Here is a 22,904-nt window from a genome sequence, read left to right as displayed (position 1 = left end):
CAGTTTTTCACCATTGAGGATGATGTTGGCTGTGGGTTTGTCATATATGGCCTTTATTATCATTAAAATATTTTTGCTATCTGTAGTAGATCAACATGTGTGAGACATGAATTTGAATGGCTAAATTAATGTTGTAGACTACATTAATTAAAGAACAGTACTTCGAGGAAGAGATAACTTCAGAAAGCAATTTATGGCGACACTGCCCATGTTTTTTGTTTGTATTACACTGTGTTTGGCAGAAAAAATGGCTTCCTAAATATGTCAATGTTCCTATCCCATATTTGCCATGAATATGTTACATTATATGGCAAAAAGGACCTTGCAGATACAATTAAGTTAGGGATCTTGAAATGGGGAGATTATCCTGGGTTATATAGCATAGGATAGGAGGGTCAGAGTCAGAGAAAGAGTGGAAGATCCTATACTGGTTGACTTTGAACACAAAGGAAAGGACCACAAGCCATGGAATCCAGGTGGTTTCTAGAAACTGAAAAAGGCAAGGGAATGGATTCTCCCTGAGAGCCTCCAAAAAAAAAAAAAAAAAAAGTAGGCCTGCTATCACCTTGATTTAGCCTAGTGAAACCCAGTTCATATTTGTGACTTTCTGAACTATGAAATAACAAATGTGTTGTTTATAAAGCACTAAGTTTGTGGTAATTTGTATATATCAATACATACCAGAGCTCAACAACATATGGCATAATTGCCAAGATGGCAAAATGAACACATTATTTCTAAACAAAGAACAGTTGCTGCCACAAGCAACTCTTCTCTCACTGCAGGCTGCAAAAGGTACAACCTAATGTCTTGCCTGAAGAGTTGTGAGTCAGTAGGCATTGCAAAGGATCCAGTATCAAAGTATATGTACATTTAGCACTTTCCTTTTCCTGCCTTGACCAGCCAGAGGGATAGAAGTTGGAACTTTGGTACCACCCATGAAGAGTGCTGACTGAATTACAGCAAAAAATTTTATTGATGATAGGAAAACAGTAGTATTTGAGCTTTCCCCTTTTAATATTCCAGATTTTAATCCTGACTTCCTATAATTGTCCTCATATTTGACAGTCTTAGGGTAAACCCAAATTTTCCTTGAGGTGGACTTTGCTTAGTTCTGAAAGTCAAACCCGAGATGTCTTAGATGCTATAGTAATCACAAAATTTCATTTAAAAATTATATTAAAAAGTTGAGGAAGAATTCATGTGAAATCTCAATAAAATTGTCTTGTGAAAAAAGACCACTTTCTTGACAAGTTACTGACTATTATGCAACTCCCCTGCAATGAACATTCAGATGTGTTTTTCTTGTATATTTCCATGAACTCCACACTACACTGCAAAGAAATCAAAAGCCCCAGAGTAAGTAAAGAAAATAGACATAAAAAAGAGAAGCTTATACTCACACAAATAAAAGCATAAATCAACAGAGAATCAGAATGAATTACAAATATGTGAATCTCTACTAACAGCCAAGAATCCACTATGGAAGAAAAAATCACCACATCCACAACACACACATAAAATACTTTATGAAACTACTAAGGATATAGAGTTTTTTAAAAGAAGGATAATGGGGTTTCTTCTGAATAAAAATAATGTTAAAATAAATCAGGATTGTTCACTTCATACTCAGAAACATAATTATCATTTAAAAAAGACACTGGAAAGTTTGTTAACCTTGTAAAAAGTGACCTGCTTTGAAATTATTCTTATACTCAAGTTCTCTTCACAACTCCATCCGCATAATTATCAAATCCTAAGATAAGAGTGACCTCAAGAGGTCATCTGGTTCATTCCCCAGCTACTCTCAAATAGTCTCAGATAAAACGCTATGTGGTGATTTAGAAAAGAAAACACTTCAAAGTTGAATATACAACAACCATTCCAAGAATCTGTATGTTTCTTACTGTCTATATTGGTTATTTTAAAATATTAAAATCCTCTAGGTACTTATTTTAGGTATATATCCAGGTTTTAAAAAACAACCTTACAATAGGTACTAGATGGCTTACCAGTAAAAATACTGCATATATAGTGGTTATCATGGAGTTCATGTATGTTGATGTATATCTATATCTATCATTTTAAACTGATAGTCCTTTAAGTTCAAACACATTCTAAAAGATCCATATTTTTTTATTCCCCCTTCATGTTTTCTATTTTTGATGTCATATTTTACCTATTTATGCCTATCCCTTACCTGTTCATTGTAGTTATATTTAATTTTAAAATCTTTGTCTTTTAACCTTTCTAATTGTTCATTTAAGTGGTTGATCCACTGCCTTTACTTGCCTTTAACAGTGAGGTTTTTCCCTTCCTGTATTTTCTTATTTCTTGTTGTGGTCCTTTCTTTTTCACTTGAAGAAGACCCTTTAACATTTTTTGTAAGGTCACTTTAGTACTGATGAACTCTTTAGTTTTTTAGTTTTTTCCTTTTAGCACTTTAAATATATCATGCCACTCCCTTTTGGCCTGCAAAGTTTCTGCTGAAAAACCAGCAGATAGCCTTATGGAAATTCCCTTGTCATAAATGTTTTTTCTGGTTGACTTTAAAATTCTCTCTTTACCTTTATTTTTTCCCATTTTAGTTATTATATGTCTTGGTGTGGTTCTCTTTGGGTTCATCTTCTTTGGGACTCTCTGTGCTTCCTATACATGGATATCTATTTCCTTCTTCAGGTTCAGGAAGTTTTCAGCCAAAATTCCATCAAATACATTTTCTATCCCTTTGTCTCTCTCTTCTCTTTCTGTGACCCCTACAATGCAAATTTAGAATGTCTGATGTTGTCCCAGAGGTCCCTTAAGCTAGGCTCATTTAAATTTTTTTTTTATTTTTCCTGTTCTGATTGGGTGATTTTCACTATTCTGTATTCCAGGTTGCTTATGCATTCTTCTATATCACCTAATCTCTGGTTAATTCCTTCTAGTGTATTTTTCACTTCAGTTATTACATTCTTCAGCTCTGATTGGTACTTTTTTATATTTTCTAATTCTTTGTTAAAATTCCCACTCTGTTCATTTATTTTTTTTCCCCAAGTTGAGTTAGCTTTCTTATTACTATTGCTCTGAACTCCTTATCAGGTAAATTATTTATCTCTGTTTCAGTAGGGTTTTATTCATTTTTTCTTTTCTTGTTTTTTCATTTGAAACATATTCCTCTGTCTGCATGACAGTAGGTCAAAGAGTTACCTATACTTGTCTTGAAGATATGTCCTTGTGTGGGAGCATCCCAATGCAGTTTGTGTGTACACAGTGGTTTCAGTGAGAGCTCGATCTGAAGTAAGCCCAGGGTGCCCTGACAGCCACTGCCTTGGTGGGAGGTAGAGCCAGAGCCATGTTTGAGCTGGGCCTTCTCCTATGCTCAATGGCAGTCACTGCCCTACTGGGGGTGGGATCCAGGCCCAAGAGCTGAAGCAGGAGCCGTGAGGAACCTGCACTTCTCCCAGGTGTGATGGCAGTCTCCACCTTAATTGTGAGCATGGTCAGGGACTGAGGGCTTGGGGCTGCACTTTGAAGTGGTTCCACTTTTTCCTTGATGCACGTACTTTGGTAAGAGGCTAGATCAGGGTTGGAGGAGTTGGAGCCACACTACTGAGCTGCCTCCATTCCTTCCCAAGTGTGTTGCTCCCATCCTAGTCAGAGGCAGGGCCAGGGTCCAACCAAGTCCTGTTCCCTACAAGTGTGTGCACTCTTGTTGGCAACTGCAGCCTTGACCTTAGCAGGGAGCAACAGCAGAGCAGCAGGGGCTAGAGTAGGAGTCCAGTGCAAACTTGGGGGAACACTGGGGTGGTCCTGGCAAGCCGGCCAGAGCATCATCAAGTTTTCAATCTGCTGCCTCCATCCTGGGACTGTGAGCAAGCAGGTCTGTGTGCAAGCTCCTCAAGAGCAGAGTTTCCATTTATTACAGCACTCAGGTAAGCCCCACTGTTCTTCTAACCCAGACAGGCTCATCTTCCTCTTGCTGGACCACAGAGATGGAATGCCTAATGTGTGGATTGAATGCTCTGCTCCCCAAGGAAGATCCTAAACATGTGATATCTCTCTCCTCTCTAGGTCACTCTCTAGGGGAGTCAGTCCCAACTAGATCGCTTCTCCTCCCCTCTTATCAGACTCTGTGTGGTTCTTTCTTTACAGTCTAGGTTGCAGAAGAGCTGTTCTGCTAGTCTTTAAGTCGCCTTTAGTGAGACTTGTTTTATATGTAGTTGTAGTCTTGATGTGTTTGTGAGGGGAGGTGGGCTCAGCGTCGTGCTACTCCACCATTTTGATTCCACCCCTCCCCTAAAATATTTTCAACTGCCATTAAAATCATGTTCTAAAAAAATATTCAATGGCATTCGAAATTATGATATGAGAAGTGAAAAACTTAAGCACAAAAGATGTATGTACATTAGATACCTTTTTCTATAAGATCATGAATTGGACATTTGTGGGGTGTTGTTTTGTTTTTCAATACACTGTCCGTCCCAATTCACCAGCAAGGGAAAAGAAAAAGACTACAGGCAAATTGTAAAATTATTTGTCTAGTTCTGTGAAAAATGCCCTTGGTATTTTGATAGGGATTGCACTGAATCTATAGATTGCCTTGGGTGGTAGGGTCATTTTAACAAAATTGACTCTCCCAGTCTAAGAACATAGTATATCTTTCCATCTTTTTGTTTTATCTTCAATTTCTTTCATCAGTGCCTTATAGCTTTCAGAATAGAGCTCTTTTGCCACCTTAGTTAGATTTATTCCTAGGTATTTTATTCTTTTTGATGTGACGGTAAATGGGATTGTTTCCATAATTTCTCTTTCTGATAGTTCATTGTTAGTGTATAGAAATGCAACAGATTTCTGTACATTAATTTTGTATTCTGCAACTTTGCTGAATTCATTGATGATATCTAGTAGTTTTCTGGTGGTGTGTTTTGGATTTTTCTATGTATAGTATCATGTCATCTGCAAACAGTGACAGTTTTACGTCTTCCTTTCCAATTTGGATTCTTTTAATTTCTTTTTCTTCTTTGACTGTTATGGCTTGGATTTCCAAAACTATGTTGAATAAAAGTGGTGACTCTGGACATTCTTGTCTTATTCCTTATCTTAGAGGAAACACTTTCAGCTTTTCCCCATTGAGTATGATGTCAGCTGTGGGTTTGCCATATACGGCCTTTATTATGTTGAGGTATGTTCCCTCTATGCCAGCTTTGTGCAGAGTTTTTATCATAAATGGATGTTGGATTTTATCAAAAGCTTTTTCTGCATCATATGGTTTTTATTCATCAATTTGTTAATGTGGTGTGTCACAGTGATTTGTGAATACTGAAAAATCCTTGCATCCCTGGGTTAAATCTCACGTGATCATGGTGAATGATCTTTTTAATGTATTGTTGGATTCATTTTGATAGTATCTGTTGGGGACTTTTGCATCTATGTTCATCAGTGATAATGACTTGTAATTTTCTTTTTTGTGATATCTTTGGTTTTGTTATCAGGGTGATGTTGGCCTCAGAAAGTGAGTTTGGAAGTGTTCCTTCCTCTGCAATTTTTTGGAATAGTTTCAGAAGGATAAATGGTAGAATTCACCTGTGAAGCCATCTGGTTCTAGACTTTTGTTTGTTGGGAATTTTAAAATTACTGACTCAATTTCATTACTGGTAATTGGTCTGTTCATCTTTTATATTCTTAGTTCAGTCTTGGGAGATTGTACCTTTGAAACACTCTGAATAGCCAAAACAATCTTGAGAAAGAAAAACAAACCTGGAGGAATCATGCTCCCTGACTTCAGATTATACTACAAAGCTACAGTCATTAAAACAGTATGATACTGGCATAAAAACAGACACATAGATCAATGGAATAGAATAGACAGCCCAGAAATAAACCTACACACTTAATGGTGAATTAATCTATGACAAAGGAGGCAAGAATATACAATGAAGAAAAGACAGTCTTTTCAATAAGTAGTGCTGGAAAAACTGGATAGCTACATGTTAAAGAATGAAATTAGAACATTCTCTAATACCATACAAAAACAAAATTCAAAATGGATTAAAACCTAAATTTAAGACTTGATACTATAAAACTCCTAGACGAAAATACAGGCAGAACACTGATTGACATGAATCACAGGAATATTTTTTTGGATCAGTTTCCTAGAGTAAATGAAATAAAAGCAAAAATAAACAAATAGGACCTAAGTAAATTTAACAGCTTTTGCACAGCAAAGGAAATCATCAACAAAATGAAAAGACAAACTCCTAAATGAGAGAAATTTTTGCAAAGGATATGACCAATAAGGGATTAAAATCCAACATATATAAACAGCTCATACAACTCAATATCAAAAAACCAAAAAACTCGATTAAAACAAGGACAGAAGAACTGAATAGATATTTTTCCAAAAAGTAAATGAAGATGGCCAACAGGCATACGAAAAGATGCTCAACATTGCTAATCATCAGGGAAATGCAAATCAAAACCAAAACCACAATGAAATATCACCTCACACCTTCAGAACGGCTTTTGTTAAAAAGAAAACAGGGCTTCCCTGGTGGCGCAGTGGTTGAGAGTCCACCTGCAGATGCAGGGGACACGGGTTTGTGCCCCGGTCCGGGAAGATCCCACATGCAGAGTGGCTAGGCCCATGAGCCACGGCGGCTGAGCCTGCGCATCCGGAGCCTGTGCTCCGCAACGGGAGAAGCCACAACAGTGAGAGCCCGCGTACGGCCAAAAAAAAAAAAAGAAAAGAGTCATGTGACACAATGTTCATTGCAGCTCTATTTACAATAGGCAGGACATGGAAGCAACCTAAGTGTCCATCGACTGATGAATGGATAAAGAAGATGTGGCACATATATACAATGGAGTATTACTCAGCCACAAAAAGAAACGAAATTGAGTTATTTGTAGTGAGGTGGATGGACCTACAGTCTGTCATACAGGGTGAAATAAGTCAGAAAGAGAAAAACAAATACCGTATGCTAACACATATGTATGTAACCTAAAATAAAAAAAAGGTTATGAAGAACGTAGCAGCAAGAAAGGAATAAAGACATAGACGTAGAATGGACTTGAGGACACAGGGGGTGGGGGAGGGTAAGCCGGGAAGAAGTGAGAGAGTGGCATGGACTTATATATACTACCAAATGTAAAATAGATAGCTAGTGGGAAGCAGCCACATAGCACAGGGAGGTCAGCTCAGTGTTTTTTGACCACCTAGAGAAGTGGGATAGGGAGGTTGGGAGGGAGATGCAAGCGGGAGGAGATATGGGGATATATGTATATGTATAGCTAATTCACTCTGTTATAAAGCAGAAACTAACACACTATTGTAAAGCAATTATATTCCAATAAAGATGTTAAGAAAAAAAAAGGGATTTAGCTGTATTACTATAGAACTTCATTTACACAAACGGGCAGCAGGCTGGATTTAGCACACAGAGTGCAGTTCCCAACTCCTGCACTAGAATATAAGCTACACAAAGCCTTTGTTTTGTTCCATTATGTATAAAAAGCATCTAGAACAGTGCCTGGTAAATAGCAGGCACTCAATAAACATTCATATAATACTCTTGAAATAGAAAAAGCAATCCACAGTTCTATTATATATCTATTCCATTTAATGTGTATTTCTAGAAAAGAGGGAGGTCATTACAGAAGTACTCAACTTAAGGGTAACTTGTATCTAAAATCTGATCTTCAAATCAAGATTAAACTATGAAGCATGGTTAGTAAAGTCTCTAAAAGAATAATGTACCCATCATCTAACTCAACTACTGTTTTAAAGGACCATAACAGTGAACCTTTGTATAAGTTAAAAAAAAAAAAAAAGAGAGAGAGAGAGAGAGAGTTCCATGTTCAAAATAGAGCCTTTAGGAAAATGTTTTCCTCATTATAATTTCAGTAACAAGAAGGCATCTCTCCTCACTTGTCCAAGAGGCTGAGAATCCCGTTAAGAGGAACTTTCATGGCAGAGTCTTATGGTTATCATGAACAATCATAGGGACTACAGTGGCAGAGCACCAAAAGATCAGGAATAAACATTCAAATAAGCAATTAAAGAAATAAGGATTTGCTAGACCATGTAGGATGAAAATAATTTCTTACTTATTTATGGAATTATATTTACTTCACCTTTGATCACTCAGCCAAATGGTCTCTTTCTCAAATAAGATATGGAAATTACAAAGATCCTAACCAGTAGGGTTATTTCTTATATTTAAAAAAAATAATACTTACAGACTTTCTGATATCTTTTGAAGAGAGATCAATTAATTTCTTGTTCATAGACCATTCTTCATCAGTTTCCATTATGGCTTTCTAAGAAATAGCCATTTGTCAATTAAAAAGTAATACACAAGTAAATACAAAGAGTTTAATAGTAAAGTAATATGGCGAATTAATTGTAAGGTATAATGTACATGTTAGGTTATTATTTTGAATGAATTAAGCCTTTAATTTCTGTTATTTGAAATTGGAATTTCTTGATTTCATACAAGTCTTATCTTTAGCCAAAATAATAGTATTTTACTCATTCTCAACTCTTGTACTAACTTTAGCTCACCTTTACATGACAAAAACAATCCTTAGTAAGACCAAGCAATTTAATATTGAACGTAATTTATGAACATAAAGTTCACAAATTCCTTACGCCCTTCATAGACATCTACTCAAATAAATTCATTTTGTTTTATTGTTCTTCTTCCGTATATAAGAACAGTAATTTATGTGCTTTCTGGCAACCAAATACTTGAACTATTTCTGGCCATAGAAAAAAGGAGTAAAAATGCATGGAAAAAAATACATAGACATGGAATTATAAGACTTTCTAAGCTAATTAATATGACTAGTGTTTATGGTAAATAAATATTTAATAGAAAGAAAATCCATGGTGATAATTATAAAATAATGTCATTTTATACATCATTACTAATGGAGCAAATTTTAAAGGTGAAATTAACATTCAAATAAGCATAGTTTAAATACATCAGGTATACTGCTGCTCCCTATTTAAAAGACATGGATTGCTTGTGTTGACACTATAATGTAGCACATTCAATATAAAATTGAAGCTAAATCAAATAAGTACATCTTTAACGATCATATAAAAGATACAAAATAAAAGTGGCATACCATTCTGCTAAGAGATGACATTTCTGTCACCCACCATGAGCAACAGTAGCTGCTCTATGTTGTGCCCTATGTACTTCAATACCTATAGTCACAATCTCCTAGGGCTCACTGAGGAAGTACAAGAGAAAAAAAAAATTGAAGGAAAGCATAATAATCTCTTTCTCAATTGATTCTCTTTAATACAGGACTGACATGGATTTGGGAATTATCTGGCTTGTTTTCCTATACTTTAATAGCATGACTTCAAAGCAAATAATCAGATTGTTTTTAAAAATTTCTATAGGAAAAGTTGATTTTCACCACCTCATCAACCTTAACAGGTTTAATAATCCTTTTTTAAAATAATTCTTTTTATTGGGATTTACAGTCCATATTAATTAAAATTTACCATCCTATATTGTCTAAATGTTGCCTCTGCAAGTTTCTATACCACCTCACAAAACATTATCTTCTTCTTTAATTGTACATGTTACTATTTCATATATGGTTCTACATTTACAAATTTATATTAGTCTATAAATTACACTGCACTCAGGTCAGTATCAAACAAATGCTATTTAGTTAAACCTGCTTGATTATAATGACACAATTGCTTAAGAACTCTAATCATTTATTACAATGTCCAAAGATGTATGTCAAGGTTAGATTTTAGTTTCTTTTTACAAAAAGCATGATGAGGTATTAAATACTAAAACTTGCAGCAATAACTTGTCTCTGCAATTGTAATTTTTTTCTTTTTTTTTTAGCCATTGTAATTTGTACTGTTTGCATGTAACTATGTTTGGCTCTAAGGAATTTAAATTATAAGTTTTCTAGAGTTATGACCACAATTTTGACTTGAAAGTACTTCCAGGTAGAACTTGATTTTTCATTTGAGAAATGAGAAATTAAAATAGAAATTATAAATTACCATTTGATAGTATATTCATACTTACAAATAAGCATGCTTTTTAAAGGTCAAAATCCCAAATTTCTTCTACAGAAATTTATGTAGTAGAATTTTTTGTGTTTTACTTCATTTCTTTATATGATATAAAATTTGATAAGTACAGAGGAGAAAAATATCAGAATAAAGATAACTATTCATAAAACCATAATATAGCAAAAAATAAGTATGCCTGTAAAGACTATCCATCAATACCTTAAAATAGATGGGAGCCATATCACCCACTTCCTTTGGGAGAGGAATGCATTCATAAACCATATGATACTGTTTCTTCAAGCTCATGTTCGTTTCTAAAAAGATACAGTCCAATCCTTTATCTTCAAACATCTTTACCAATGATTTTCTAAACATCTGAAGAGAGGAAAATGGCTAGGTAAATAACTCACTGAGAAGAGATTCAAAATATGAAAACAATAAAAAGTATAATAAATTCTTTTAAAATAAAAAAAATAGTAAACAATGTTTGAACTCTACAATGTTACCTTATAGTTACTTTACTTTCTAAATCTACCACATAATTTCACATAGTTAAGCAACATGTTTCTTTAACTGAAACGCACTCTGCTCAGTATTATGTATATATTGGAAACAGTGCCAGTAAACTAAAATAAGAAAAGGAAGAGAGAAAAATCAAATTTAGGTGGTAAAATACATAGAACTGACAGTAAAATCATAGGAAAACATTCAAAAACCAAAAAAGGTACTCTGAGCATGTAGGCATCCTTAAATTCAGTAACAGTCATGCAGAATTCACTTCCAATTGTTTTTCTATCCTCAAAGTAACTTCATTTGCTGGTTCCCTTCATATGTCTTCTGATCCTTCACTTGCAAAGTTTCACTCAGCATAATTCCCTAGAGATTCAACCAGGTTGCTGTTGAGACCCTGCCTAGTTATGGCCATGTGGAGATAGAAGTTCAGGTTTTCCATTCAAGCCTTTGTTGACACCCAAAAAGAAGAAAGGCTACAAATTACTGCTGGTTAGGGGTTGGGAGTTCTGGGTTCCAACCAGGTCTCCTCTGATCACTTATTATTGATCACTCATCACTATTCTATTTTCCACTCATTTTATAAAATAAGAACAAGTAGGAAAAAAAATCAAATAATTATAATTTGAGGTAAACTAAAAAGGTACCTAGTAAGCAACAGATACAGGATTCGCTCTACATTTCTAACCACAGCTGTATATATAAGCTCAGCATTTTTTTTTTTTTTTTGCGGTACGCGGGCCTCCCACCGTTGTGGCCTCTCCCGTTGGGGAGCACAGGCTCCGGATGCGCAGGCTCAGCGGCCACAGCTCATGGGCCCAGCTGCTCCGCAGCATGTGGGATCTTCCCGGACCGGGGCACGAACCCGTGTCCCCTGCATCGGCAGGCAGACTCTCAACCACTGCGCCACCAGGGAAGCCCCAAGCTCAGCATTTTTTAAGATAAAAAAATAGTAAACAATGTTTAAACTCTACAATGTTACCTTATAGTTACTTTACTTTCTAAATCTACCACATAATTTCACATAGTTAAGCAACATATTTTTAACTGAAACTCACTCTGCTCAGTATTATGTACATATTGGAAACAGTTCCAGTAAACTAAAATAAGAAAAGAGATAAAATCACATTTAGGTGGTAAAATTTAGGTCTAACTGTTGGATGACTGTTCTAGAGTCTATCTGGACAATAGCGAAGAAGACAGACTGAAGATGTCATGGATTATAAATGAAAACTCAAAAGTACTAAAGTAGTAGTGATGCAAGAATAGTTAAATATTATAAAATATATAAACATCATACTTATAGCCTCAAGGAGGACAATACACACTTTTAAGTAATTCATATATATATATATATATAAAATACTTTAATTTAAAAATATGAGTTTAATGGTATAATTTGAGGTTATCACCTCCATTAAAGCAGGATTTCCCCAAGTTCAATACAACAAATACACTATACATAGTTAAATAATATGCATTCTTTAAAATTTATATGAAAACTAAACAATGAAGAAAGTGTTTTAGTTCATTATCATAAGATACAAAACTATTTTATGCTTCACAGAGATGTAGAGATCTCATGTTACAGGGGCGAAATAAAATTCCCGTGTTACTAGTAGAAAACACTTCATCCTTCAGGTAATCACTATTTTCCATGTTTCTAAACTATGATTACTCACCTAATTGCAATTCCTCATTTAGTTAACACATCTGGACTTATATTCCTTACAATATATTTAATTAATCTATACTCGAGTGTTACAATTCTTACACATTACAAATCACATTACAAAAAACTCAGAGAAACACGAGTAAAGGAATTTAAAATAAATATTAAAGTATTTTCATTAAAGATACCAAAGCTATTTAGGGCTGATGATATAATATTAATACTACAATTTATTCAAATTTTCTAAATAGAACATGTCTAAAGATAAGATTATCCAAAGATAAATGTTATGCGATAGTACAGAACATACACATTTAATTCTACACCCTTCATGAAGTGACCCCTCAAAAATGACATTAAGATAATTTTCAAAACAGCATAAAGCTATTAGAACAAAGAAAATGAGAGAAAATACACTAAAAATCAGATAACCCCATAATATCTGACTTAAACACTAGAAAGCTGGTTCACAGTTGGGTGATATAGGAGGAGGGGGTTTAGCAGGGATGGTAAAGAAGAAACTCATGCTGCACTGCAGAATCCTCAAAAGGCTCAGGAATTGGCAGCACCAATGAATTATGGAACTAGAGGTGAAGGTGTAATGAAAAACAGATGGCACAGATGAAAGTCTTTTGAAAAAAAATAACACACCAGATCCCCTCCTCCACACCAGCAGAACACTATAGGATAACCTTCTGGAGAAGGCAAACAACAAAGTTGCTGGGCTAGGAAAACCAGCCACAGTTGAGAGTATACAGTCTGAAAACAGGGGCATCATAAAAAAATGTTACTTAGTGTTCTTAAATGTCTGACATTCTGCCACACCAGCCTTCTTTCCCAACTCAGCTCCCAGAACACTGGAAAGCAGACATAGATGCTCTAGGCAAGAGATCGAAAGAGTGTTTTCTGGAGAGTCTGAGTAGTCCCAAGAAAAAGACCTAATGGTACTAACACTGGAAGTTTTCCACTGAAATGGCCCCACAGTGAAGCCCACTGTAGATAAGCATTAACAACCCCACCACCATACCGCTAATTTGATATTTAAAAAATGGACCTACAGTGTCTGACTATAACATGTGTTCAAGCTCATTTGTCAAACTGATAAGAATAAACTTAAAGGGGAACAAGTTTCACTATATATTTAATAAAACTAAAAATTTAGATATTATCATTAGAAATCTGTGATTATTCCCACATGCGCTGCTGAATATCTTTGTATATTCTACTAAACACAAGGTCTAAAATTAAATTTAAATGTTACTAGAGGATGGTGATAAAAATTACTTGAAGGAAGTGGCCCCTGAATTTGCAAACATAATTTTTTGCTAAGTCAAATCATTTTTAACATATATTCTCTAAAAGAGGTGAATGACCATAAGGGTATTAACCAGGGCATAATTAATTTGAGTTTTTGTATATATTTGAAAGTAAAAACAAAAATTGAAAAAAAGTACATTTCTTTAAATAAGCTACAATTCAGATATTTTCTTCATTCACTATCGTAGAGTAATTTAAACCTTCTAACAACTTCTTTTATCACAAAAGAGAGCTATAATGCCATTATTTACATAAAAAATTTGGCTTTTCCTCCCTCACTCAATTTTCTATAATGCATTTGGCTTACAAAACCTGCTAAACCATAATGTAACCTATACTAGTATATACCACAACTTTGGGCAGAATTAATGAGTGATTTTATCTCTGCATTTCTTACAACACCTGCATTATCTTACACTCATGCACTCAGTATCTCCTGAACTGAATAAATTTCTTCTTTATCCAACTCAGTGTTTTTCATCAAGTAACTTAATTTCTTATAGAAACATATAACATACAGACTAGATTCCTGTATAACTTAAAATCTTTCTGGCACTTTACTTTTGCTCTAAGTTAAATCAGTTTTGCATGTATACATTTTTAAAAAGCATTCTGGAAAAGTCCCCAAATAATCCTGAAAACTAAATCTGCAACACTTTCCACTTTAAATTATTTATTGCACTGGCATCCACTATTAGAAAAAGAAAAATTGTTTTCACATCAAATACACTTATCCACACTCTTACCCTTGCTGGGCCATAGATGCATTAAAACAGTCTGCCCTTTAACTTTCACAGCATAAACTTAAAGATTTCAGGGAGTTAAAAGATGGTATTTCATGAAATACAGTCAAAATATCTCCTCTCTTGGCATCTTTATCAGCATGATACAAAGACTAGTATTAGTCTCTTTAGAAGTCTTAAAATTTTCATGTTTTCTAACTAGGGGTTCCTATAACTCCTATTCACTTGTCAGTCATTAGAAAAACAGGACCTCCCTCCCTCCTTTCCTTCCTTCCTTCTCTCTTCCTCTCTCTCTTTCTCTCTCTCTCTCTCTCTCTCTCTCTCTCTCTCTCTCTCTTTCTCCCTTCCTTCCTTCCTCCCCTCCCTCCCTTTCTCTCTCTCTCTCTCTTTTGGTCATTATAAGGTCTTGCAATTCAGCAGCAATTTCACCCATGTTGTGCCTTTCAATTTCTTGAAGATCAGACACAGACACAGACATTCACACACACACACACACACAATCCCTGAATCCAAAAGGCTATAAGGGAAGAGTATGGAAATTAAAGCTGGTAACAAAATCATGACAAAAACACAGCAGCAGAAAATGTCAATGCCATTACAGGAAAATAGGACAATTGCTAAATGTAAACCACTAAGTTCCAAAAATTATTTTTTATTATCTGAAAACATCTTTCCTTTGGCTGTAATTTATTAGCTTACTGTGGTAAGAATGATTATTTCATGTTCCACGAAAACAAGTATTAGAAATCTTACATTGATTTCTTTTAAAGTAAAAATAATTATTACTTGATCATAGTTTATTTAGTAGACAAAAGCTTTCAGTTGTATACCTGGAACTACTGTATTATATGACAATTATACCTCAATAAATATTTTTATTTAAAGCTTTCAATAAAGTAAAAAGGTAGTGGTGAAAACATCATGACCCACAGATATACACAACTATGGAAATGTATACTTGTTTAAATTCAGAAAGTAAAATCATTGAATGAAGGCATAAAACTTGTTAGAATTTATCACAATAGTGTGTAAAAACTGCTCTTGATCATTACAATGATCATGAGCATTATCATGCTGACCTGAATTTCCTCCCAGATGTCTTCATCCAATAAGGTAGCTGCTCTATAGTGCTGCAAAGGGACTATCAAGCAGTGCCCTTCAGTAAGAGATCGAAAGTTGGGTAAACATAAATAAACCTATGGGAAAAAAAGATGCAAAGGTGAAATGTTACTGCTGTTTATTCTCAGTTCTGAAATATGAGCCCCTCGTAGGTTAACATGGCTAACGGTTAATAAAATAAACCTGCTCATAAGTAATATATTATAGTTTAATATTTTAAAGACGTTCACTATTTAAAATTTTAAAATCCATGAATCTATCTTTCAATAACAAGAAATTTGTTGCATAAGTCTCAGTTTTGACTGCTATACCTCAAAGATTAAGCTTACCAAAGGGTAGAATGAATGACACTTTATCCTTCACCTGAGAAAGCTATATGCCTTCAAAGCCCTTGAAACAGCACAAATTTTGCAAAAATAAAAGAAATACATGACCTTGTAATGATACGGAAGTTAAACTGATGCCTATTAATCAGGTCTTACTTCTCTCATTGGCTGAGAAAAGAAAAATAACCTCTGTATGGCTTTACAGAACTGGTTAAGTTCTATTTATTTACATACATGTATTACCTACAAGCTGGTACTATTTTTTTCATTTTACACAAACTGTCTAAAAATAAAAGGTCAATTAGTATACATGTAGAGAGGAAAAGGTGTTCATAGAACCATAAATATTCTTCAAGAGGCTTGATCCTATTTTCTATAATTTTTTGCTAGGTTTTAGCTAGAAAAATTTTATGTAAGATAATTAATTGAATTAATAAATTTATTTATTAATTGCTTTACAAGATTATGTAAATTTTTAAAACTTCACTGTAAGAGGAGAAACTAGGAGTGTATGTGGATATGGCTATCTACTTAAATTTACAGTTAAATCCCCAAAATATCCACAATTAAAAACAATATCAGGAATAAGCACTGAAGAGGTGGCCAAGACGCTGGACTAGGAAGACCCTGAGCTCACCTCCTCCCACAGGCACAACAAAATTACAACTAATTACAGAGCAACTACCTGTAAGAACAACCTGAAGACCAGCAGAAAAGATACTCCACAACTAAAGACATAAAGAAGGAACCACAATGAGACAGGCAACAGGGCTGGAGATGCACTTTAGTCAGGACCTACACCCCCAGGTCAGCAACCCACAGACCAGAGGAATACTACAATTATAGAGGTCCTCCGCAAGAAGCAAGGAGTGTGAACCCCACACTGGGCTCCCAGGCAGGGGATTTGCACCATGAAGATGAGCTCCCAGAATGTCTGGCTTTGAAGGCCTGCAAGGTTTGCATATGTGAGAGATCCCAAGGGCAATAGGAAATAGGGACTCGATTTTTAAAGGTTGTCTGCAAAATCTCATATGCTCTGAGTCCTAGCACAGAGGCACTAGTTTGAAAGGAGCCTGTTTCAGACCCACTTGCTGCTCTTGGAGAGCCTCCGAAACAGGCAGGAAGCAATTGGGACTCCCCCTGGGGACAGAAAAGCTGGCAGCAGCCATTTTTGGCAGCTCATTCTACCTCAGTAACACCAGCACTGGCAAGCACCATTTCAGAATCCTCCCTCTAGCTTATTAGTGCCAAGGACCAGGCCTGTCCTCCAGCAAACTGGCATCAGCCCTGAGCCCTGCTGGGCATGCAATGAACCACTTGAGAAGCCTACCCCACCTACCAGCAGACAGCAGCAGCCCCACATCCCATAGGTTGAAACAGACAACCATGAGAAAAGCCTACCCTGCACTCCAGCAGGCCTGCAAGTCAAGCCAAGAGGCACCACAGCCAACTAAGCTGGGGTTCAGCCCCACATACCAGCTCCCCAATGGAAGTTGACCCTACTGCAACAGAAGGGTACATGCAGCCCATATAGGGGGCACCCCTAGGAATAGGGTTCTGGTGACCAAAGGGGTGCATGCTGCCAGGTCCCACAGAATGTCTCTTATATAAAGCTGCTTCTGAAGATGGGGAGAAGTAACTGACATACTTAGCACCAAGTAAAAAAAACACAGAATTGGGTAAAATGAGGAGATGAAGGAAATGTCCCAAGTGAAGGAACAAGACATAACCTCAGGAAAAAAAGAAAAGCAACTAAACAAAGATAAGCAATTGACCCAATAAAGAGTTCAAGATAATGATCATAAATATGTTAACTGAACTTGGGAGAAGAAGGGATGAACACAGTGACAATTTCAAAAAAGAGTTAGAAAATACAAAGAAGAATCAAAGAGAACTAAAGAATACAAGAACTAAAAGAAAAATATATACTAGAACGAATCAACAGTAGATTGATTTAGAGGAACTCATACAGAGGAACTGATCAGAGATCTGGAAGATCTGGAAGACAGAGTAGTGGAAATCACTCAAGCTGAACAACAACAAAAAAAAGGGTTTTAAATATGGGGATAAATTAAGAAAGACCTCTGAGACAACATCAAGCATACTAATATTCACATTATAGGGGTCCCAGAAGGAGCAGGGAAAGAAAAAGGGGTAGAAAATGTATTCAAAGAAATTATGGCTGAAAACTTCCCTAACCATAAGAAGGAAACAGATATAGGTATAGGAAGCTATGGAGACTTCCAAACAAGATGAACCCAATGTGTCTACACCATGACACATTATAATTAAAATTGCAAAAATTAAAGATGAAGAGAGAATCTTAAGAGCAGCAAGAGAAAAGCAACTAGTTACATATAAGGTAACTCCCATAAGGCTATCAGCTGACTTTTCAGCAGAAATTGCAGGCCAGAAGGGAATGGCATGATATCTTTAAAGAGATGAAAAGAAAAAACCTACAACCAACAATACTCTGATTGGCGATGTCATCATTCAGGTTTGAAGGAGAGTTAAAGCGTTTTAAAGATAAGCAAAAGCTGAAAGAGTTCAGCACTACTAAACTGGCTTTACAAGAAATGATAAAAAGACTTCTCTAAGGAGAAAAGAAAAGGCCATAACTAGAATTATGAAAAGAAGAGTCTCACTGAGAAAGGCAAACATACATTAAAGGTAGTAGATCAACCACTTACAAAGCTAGTAGGAAGGTTAAGAGATAAAAGTAAAAAAATTATCCATACGTGCGATAAGTAGTTAAGGGATACACAAAACAGAAAGGTGTAAAATATGACAACAAAAACATTAAATGTTGGGGGGAGAGCAGTAAAATGTAGTGTGGTTAGAATGAGTATAAACTTAACAGATCATTAATTTAAAATGAAGATTTTATATATATATATGTAAATATGTATGTTGTTACATATGAACATCATGGTAACTAAAAAATCAAAAACCAGTAATAGATACACAAAAAAGAAAAAGAAATCCAAATGTAACACTAAAGACAGTCATCAAATCACAAGGAAAGAGAGCAAAAGGAGAAGAAAGGAATGAGAAGAACTATAAAAAACAACAGGAAAACAATGAACAAAATAGCAACAAAGACACAGAGCAACTAATTTGGTAAAAAAAAACAAGAATGATACATATGCTGCTTCCAAGAGATTCATTTCAGATCTAAAGACATACACACTGAAAGTGAGGAAACAAAAGATTGTATTTGATGCAACATGATACACCACATAAAAAAACTGAAGAGTATAAATCATATGATCATCTCCATAAATGCAGAAAAAGCTTTAGACAAAATTCAAGACCTATTTATAACAAAAACTCAACAAAGTGGGTATACAGAGAACATACACCAATATAATACAGCCATACATGAAAAAACGCACAGCCAACATTATACTCAACAGTGAAAAGCTGAAAGCATTTCCTCTAAGATCAGGAATAAAAAGGATGCCCACTCTCACCATCTGTGTTTAGCCACAGCAAACAGAGAAGAAAAGGACAAAAAAAAGACTGCAAATTAAAAAGTAAAACTGTCACTGTTTGCAGATGACACAATACTATACACATCAAATCCTAAAGATGCTACAAAAAACTACTATAACAAATAAATGAATTCAGTAAAGTTGCAGGATAAAAAAGATTAATATACAGAAATCTATTATTTTTCTATACATTAATAATAAATTATCAGAAAAAGAAAGCAAGAAATCAAATCCCATACAAAACTGCATAAAAAAGAAGAAAGTACCTAGAAATAAACTTAACTAATCATGTGAAAGACCTATACTCTGAAAACTGTAAGACACTAATGAAGGGAACTGATGATACAAAGAAATGGAGAGATATCCTGTGTTCACGGATTGGAAGAAATAACACGGTTAAAATGTCCATATTATTCAAAGCAATCTACAAGTTTAATACAACCCATATTAAAATAACCATGATATTTTTCACAGAATAAAAGACCCTGAATAGCTAAAGCAACCTTGAGAAAAAAAGAACAAACCATAGGTATCACGCTCCCTGAGTTCAGTTGATACTACAAAGCTACAGTAAAATCATAACAGTATGGTACTGGCACAAAAACAGACACAGAGATCAATGAAGTAGAATAGAAAGCCCAGGAATAAACCCATGAACCTATGGTCAATTAATCTATGGCAGAGGAGGCAAGAATATACAAAGGAAAAGACAGTCTCCTCAATAAGGGGTGCTGGGAAAACTGAACAGCTACATGTAAAAGAATGAAATTAGAACAATTTCTCACACCATATGCAAAAATTAACTCATAAAACTCCTAGAAGAACACTATAGGCAGAACACTCTGTGACAAAAATCATGGTTTATGTTTTTGGATCAGTCTCCTAAGGCAAAAGAAACAAAAGAAAAAATAAACAAATGGGACCTAATTAAACTTAAAAGCTTTTGCACAGCAAAAGACACCATCAACAAAATGAAAAGACAACCTACTGAATGGGAGAAAATATTTGCAAATTATATGACTAATAAGGGGTTAACATCCAAAATATATAAACAGTTCATAAAATTCAGTATCAAAAAAAAAACAACCCAATTGAAAAATGGGCAGAAAACTAGAATAGACATTTTTCCAAGGAAGATATACAGATGGCTAATAGGCACATGAAAAGTTGCTCAACATTTCTAATCAACAGAGAAATGCAAATCAAAGCCATAAAGATATCACCTCACATCTGTGAGAATGGCTATCATCAAAAAGTCTATAAATGACAAATGTTGACAAGGATGTGGAGAAAAGGAAACCCTGTACACTGTTGTTGGGAATGTAAATTGGAAGTCACTACAGAAGACAGTATGGAGGTTCCTCAAAAAACTAAATATAGAACTATCATACAATCCAGCAGTTCCTCTCCCAGGTATACATCTGAAGAAAATGAAAACAATAATTGAAAAGACACATCACCCCAATGTTCACAACAGTATTATTTACAATAGCCATGATATGGAAGCAACCTAAGTGTCCATCAACAGATGAATAGATAAGATGTAATATATACACACACACACACACACACACACACAATGGAATATTACTCAGCCATAGTAAAAGAATGAATTCTGCCAATTGTAACAATGTGGATGGATCTAAGAGGTATAATGCTTACTGAAATAAGTCAGACAAAGAAATACAAATACTGTATGTTATCACTTATATGTGGAATCTAAAAAAAATAAAATAAGCAAATGAATAAAATAAAACAAATACAGAGAACAAGCTAGTGGTTACCAGTGGAGAGAGGGGTGGGGGAGGGGAAAATAGGGATCGGGGTTTAAGAGATACAAACTTCTATGTATAAAATAAATAAGCAACAAGGCTGTATTGTACAGCACAGGGACATATAGCCATTATTTTGTAATAACTTTAAATGGAGTATAATCTATATAAATACTGAATCACTATGTTATAAACCTGGAACTAACACAATATTGTAAATCAACTATATTTCAATTAAAAAATAACAAATAAATAAAATAAAAAGAAAAGGAAGCCAACTCTTGCCATTTGTATTTAGCCACAGCAATCAGATAAGTAAAAGAAATAAAAGGAATCTAAACTGGAAAGGAAGAAAACTCACTGTTTGCAGATGACATGACACTATATATAGAAAGTCCTCAAGATGCTACCAAAAATACTATTAGAACTAATAAATGAATTCAGTAAAGTTGCAGGACACAAAATTAATACACAGAAATCTGTGGCATTTTTATACACTAATAACAAACAATCAGAAAGAAAAAATTAAGAAAACAGTCTCATTTACAGTTGCATCAAAAATAACAAAATACCTATAAATAAATCTTACCAAGGAGGTAAACAAGTTATACTCTGAAAATTATAAGACATCAATGAAAGAAAATGAAGATGACAAAAATAAATGGAAAGAAATTCTGTGTTCATAGACTGGAAGAAGTAATACTGTTTAAAATGACCATACTACCTAAGGCAACCTGGAGATTCAATGCAATCCCTATCAAAATACCAATGGCATATTTTACAGAACTAGAACAAATAATTCTAAAATTTGTATAAAAATACAAAAGATCCTGAACAGCCAAAACAATCTTGAGAAAGATGAACAAAGTTGGAGGTATCACACTTCCTGATTTCAAATTATACTACAAAGCTATAGTAATCAAAATAGAATGGTACTGGCATTAAAAACAGACACATAGATCAATGAAACAGAATAGAGAGCCCAGAAATAAACTCGTGCTTACATGTTCAATTAATCTACACCAAAAGAAGAATATACAAAAGGGAAAAGATAGCCTCTTCAATAAATGGTGTTGGGAAAACTGGACAGGTACATGCAAAAGAATCAATCTAGACTATTTTCTCACACCATATGAAAAAAAAATTCAAAATGGATTAAAGATTTAAATGTAAGACCGGAAACCAGAAAACTTCTAGAGAAAACTATAAGTAGTACACTCTTTGAAATTGATCTTAGAAACATTTTTTTGCATATGTCTCCTCAAGTAAGGGAAACAGAAGCAAAAATAAGTAAATGGGATTACGTCAAACTAAAAAGCTTTTACATAGTGAAAAAAATCATCAACAAAATGAAAAGCAGCCTACTGAATGGGAGAAAATACTTGCAAATGATAGATAAGGGGTTAATATCCAAAATATACAAAAGAAGTCATATAACTCAAGACCAAAAAAACAAATGATTAAAAAATGGGCAGAGGACCAAACAGAAATTTTTCCAAAGAATATATACAGATGGCCAACAGACACATGAAAAGATGCTCAATATCACTAACAATGAGGGAAGTGCAAATCAAAACCACAATGAGATGCCACCTCATACCTGTCAGAATGGCTATCATCAAAAAAACAAATAACAAGTGTTGGTGAGGATGTGGACAAGAGGTGACCCTGCTACACTGTTGGTGGGAATATAAATTGGTGCAGGCACTATGGAACACAGTGTGGAGCTTCCTCAAAAAATTAAAAATAAAACTGCCATATGATCCAGCAATTTCACTTCTGAGTATTTACCTAAAAAAAAAAACACTAATTCAAAAAGATATATACATATCAATGTTCACTGCAGCATTATTTACAATAGCCAAGATATAGAAAAAACCTAAGTGTTCTTCAATAGACGAATGGATAAAGGAGA

The 22,904-nt window shown here is 34.7% G+C and overlaps 1 protein-coding gene across 5 annotated transcripts in view; it reads right to left on the bottom strand.

Annotated features, from left to right (window-relative positions):
- Positions 1-22,904, bottom strand: part of CWF19L2 (CWF19 like cell cycle control factor 2) — a 208,314-nt gene that overhangs the window by 60,741 nt on the left and 124,669 nt on the right. For all 5 annotated transcript variants that reach the window (XM_082627372.1, XM_082627375.1, XM_082627373.1 and 2 more), the window contains exons 14-16: positions 15,358-15,474; positions 10,256-10,411; positions 8,221-8,301 (exon numbers count right to left, since the gene is read on the bottom strand). In XM_082627372.1, coding sequence (XP_082483498.1) covers positions 8,221-8,301; positions 10,256-10,411; positions 15,358-15,474 — 354 coding nt within the window. The remainder of the gene's footprint in view (positions 1-8,220; positions 8,302-10,255; positions 10,412-15,357; positions 15,475-22,904) is intronic.

This window comes from Mesoplodon mirus, assembly GCF_964341445.2.
Source record: "Mesoplodon mirus genome assembly, chromosome: 7".
Lineage (NCBI taxonomy): Eukaryota > Metazoa > Chordata > Mammalia > Artiodactyla > Ziphiidae > Mesoplodon > Mesoplodon mirus.
This window is presented reverse-complemented; position numbering and strand designations above follow the sequence as displayed.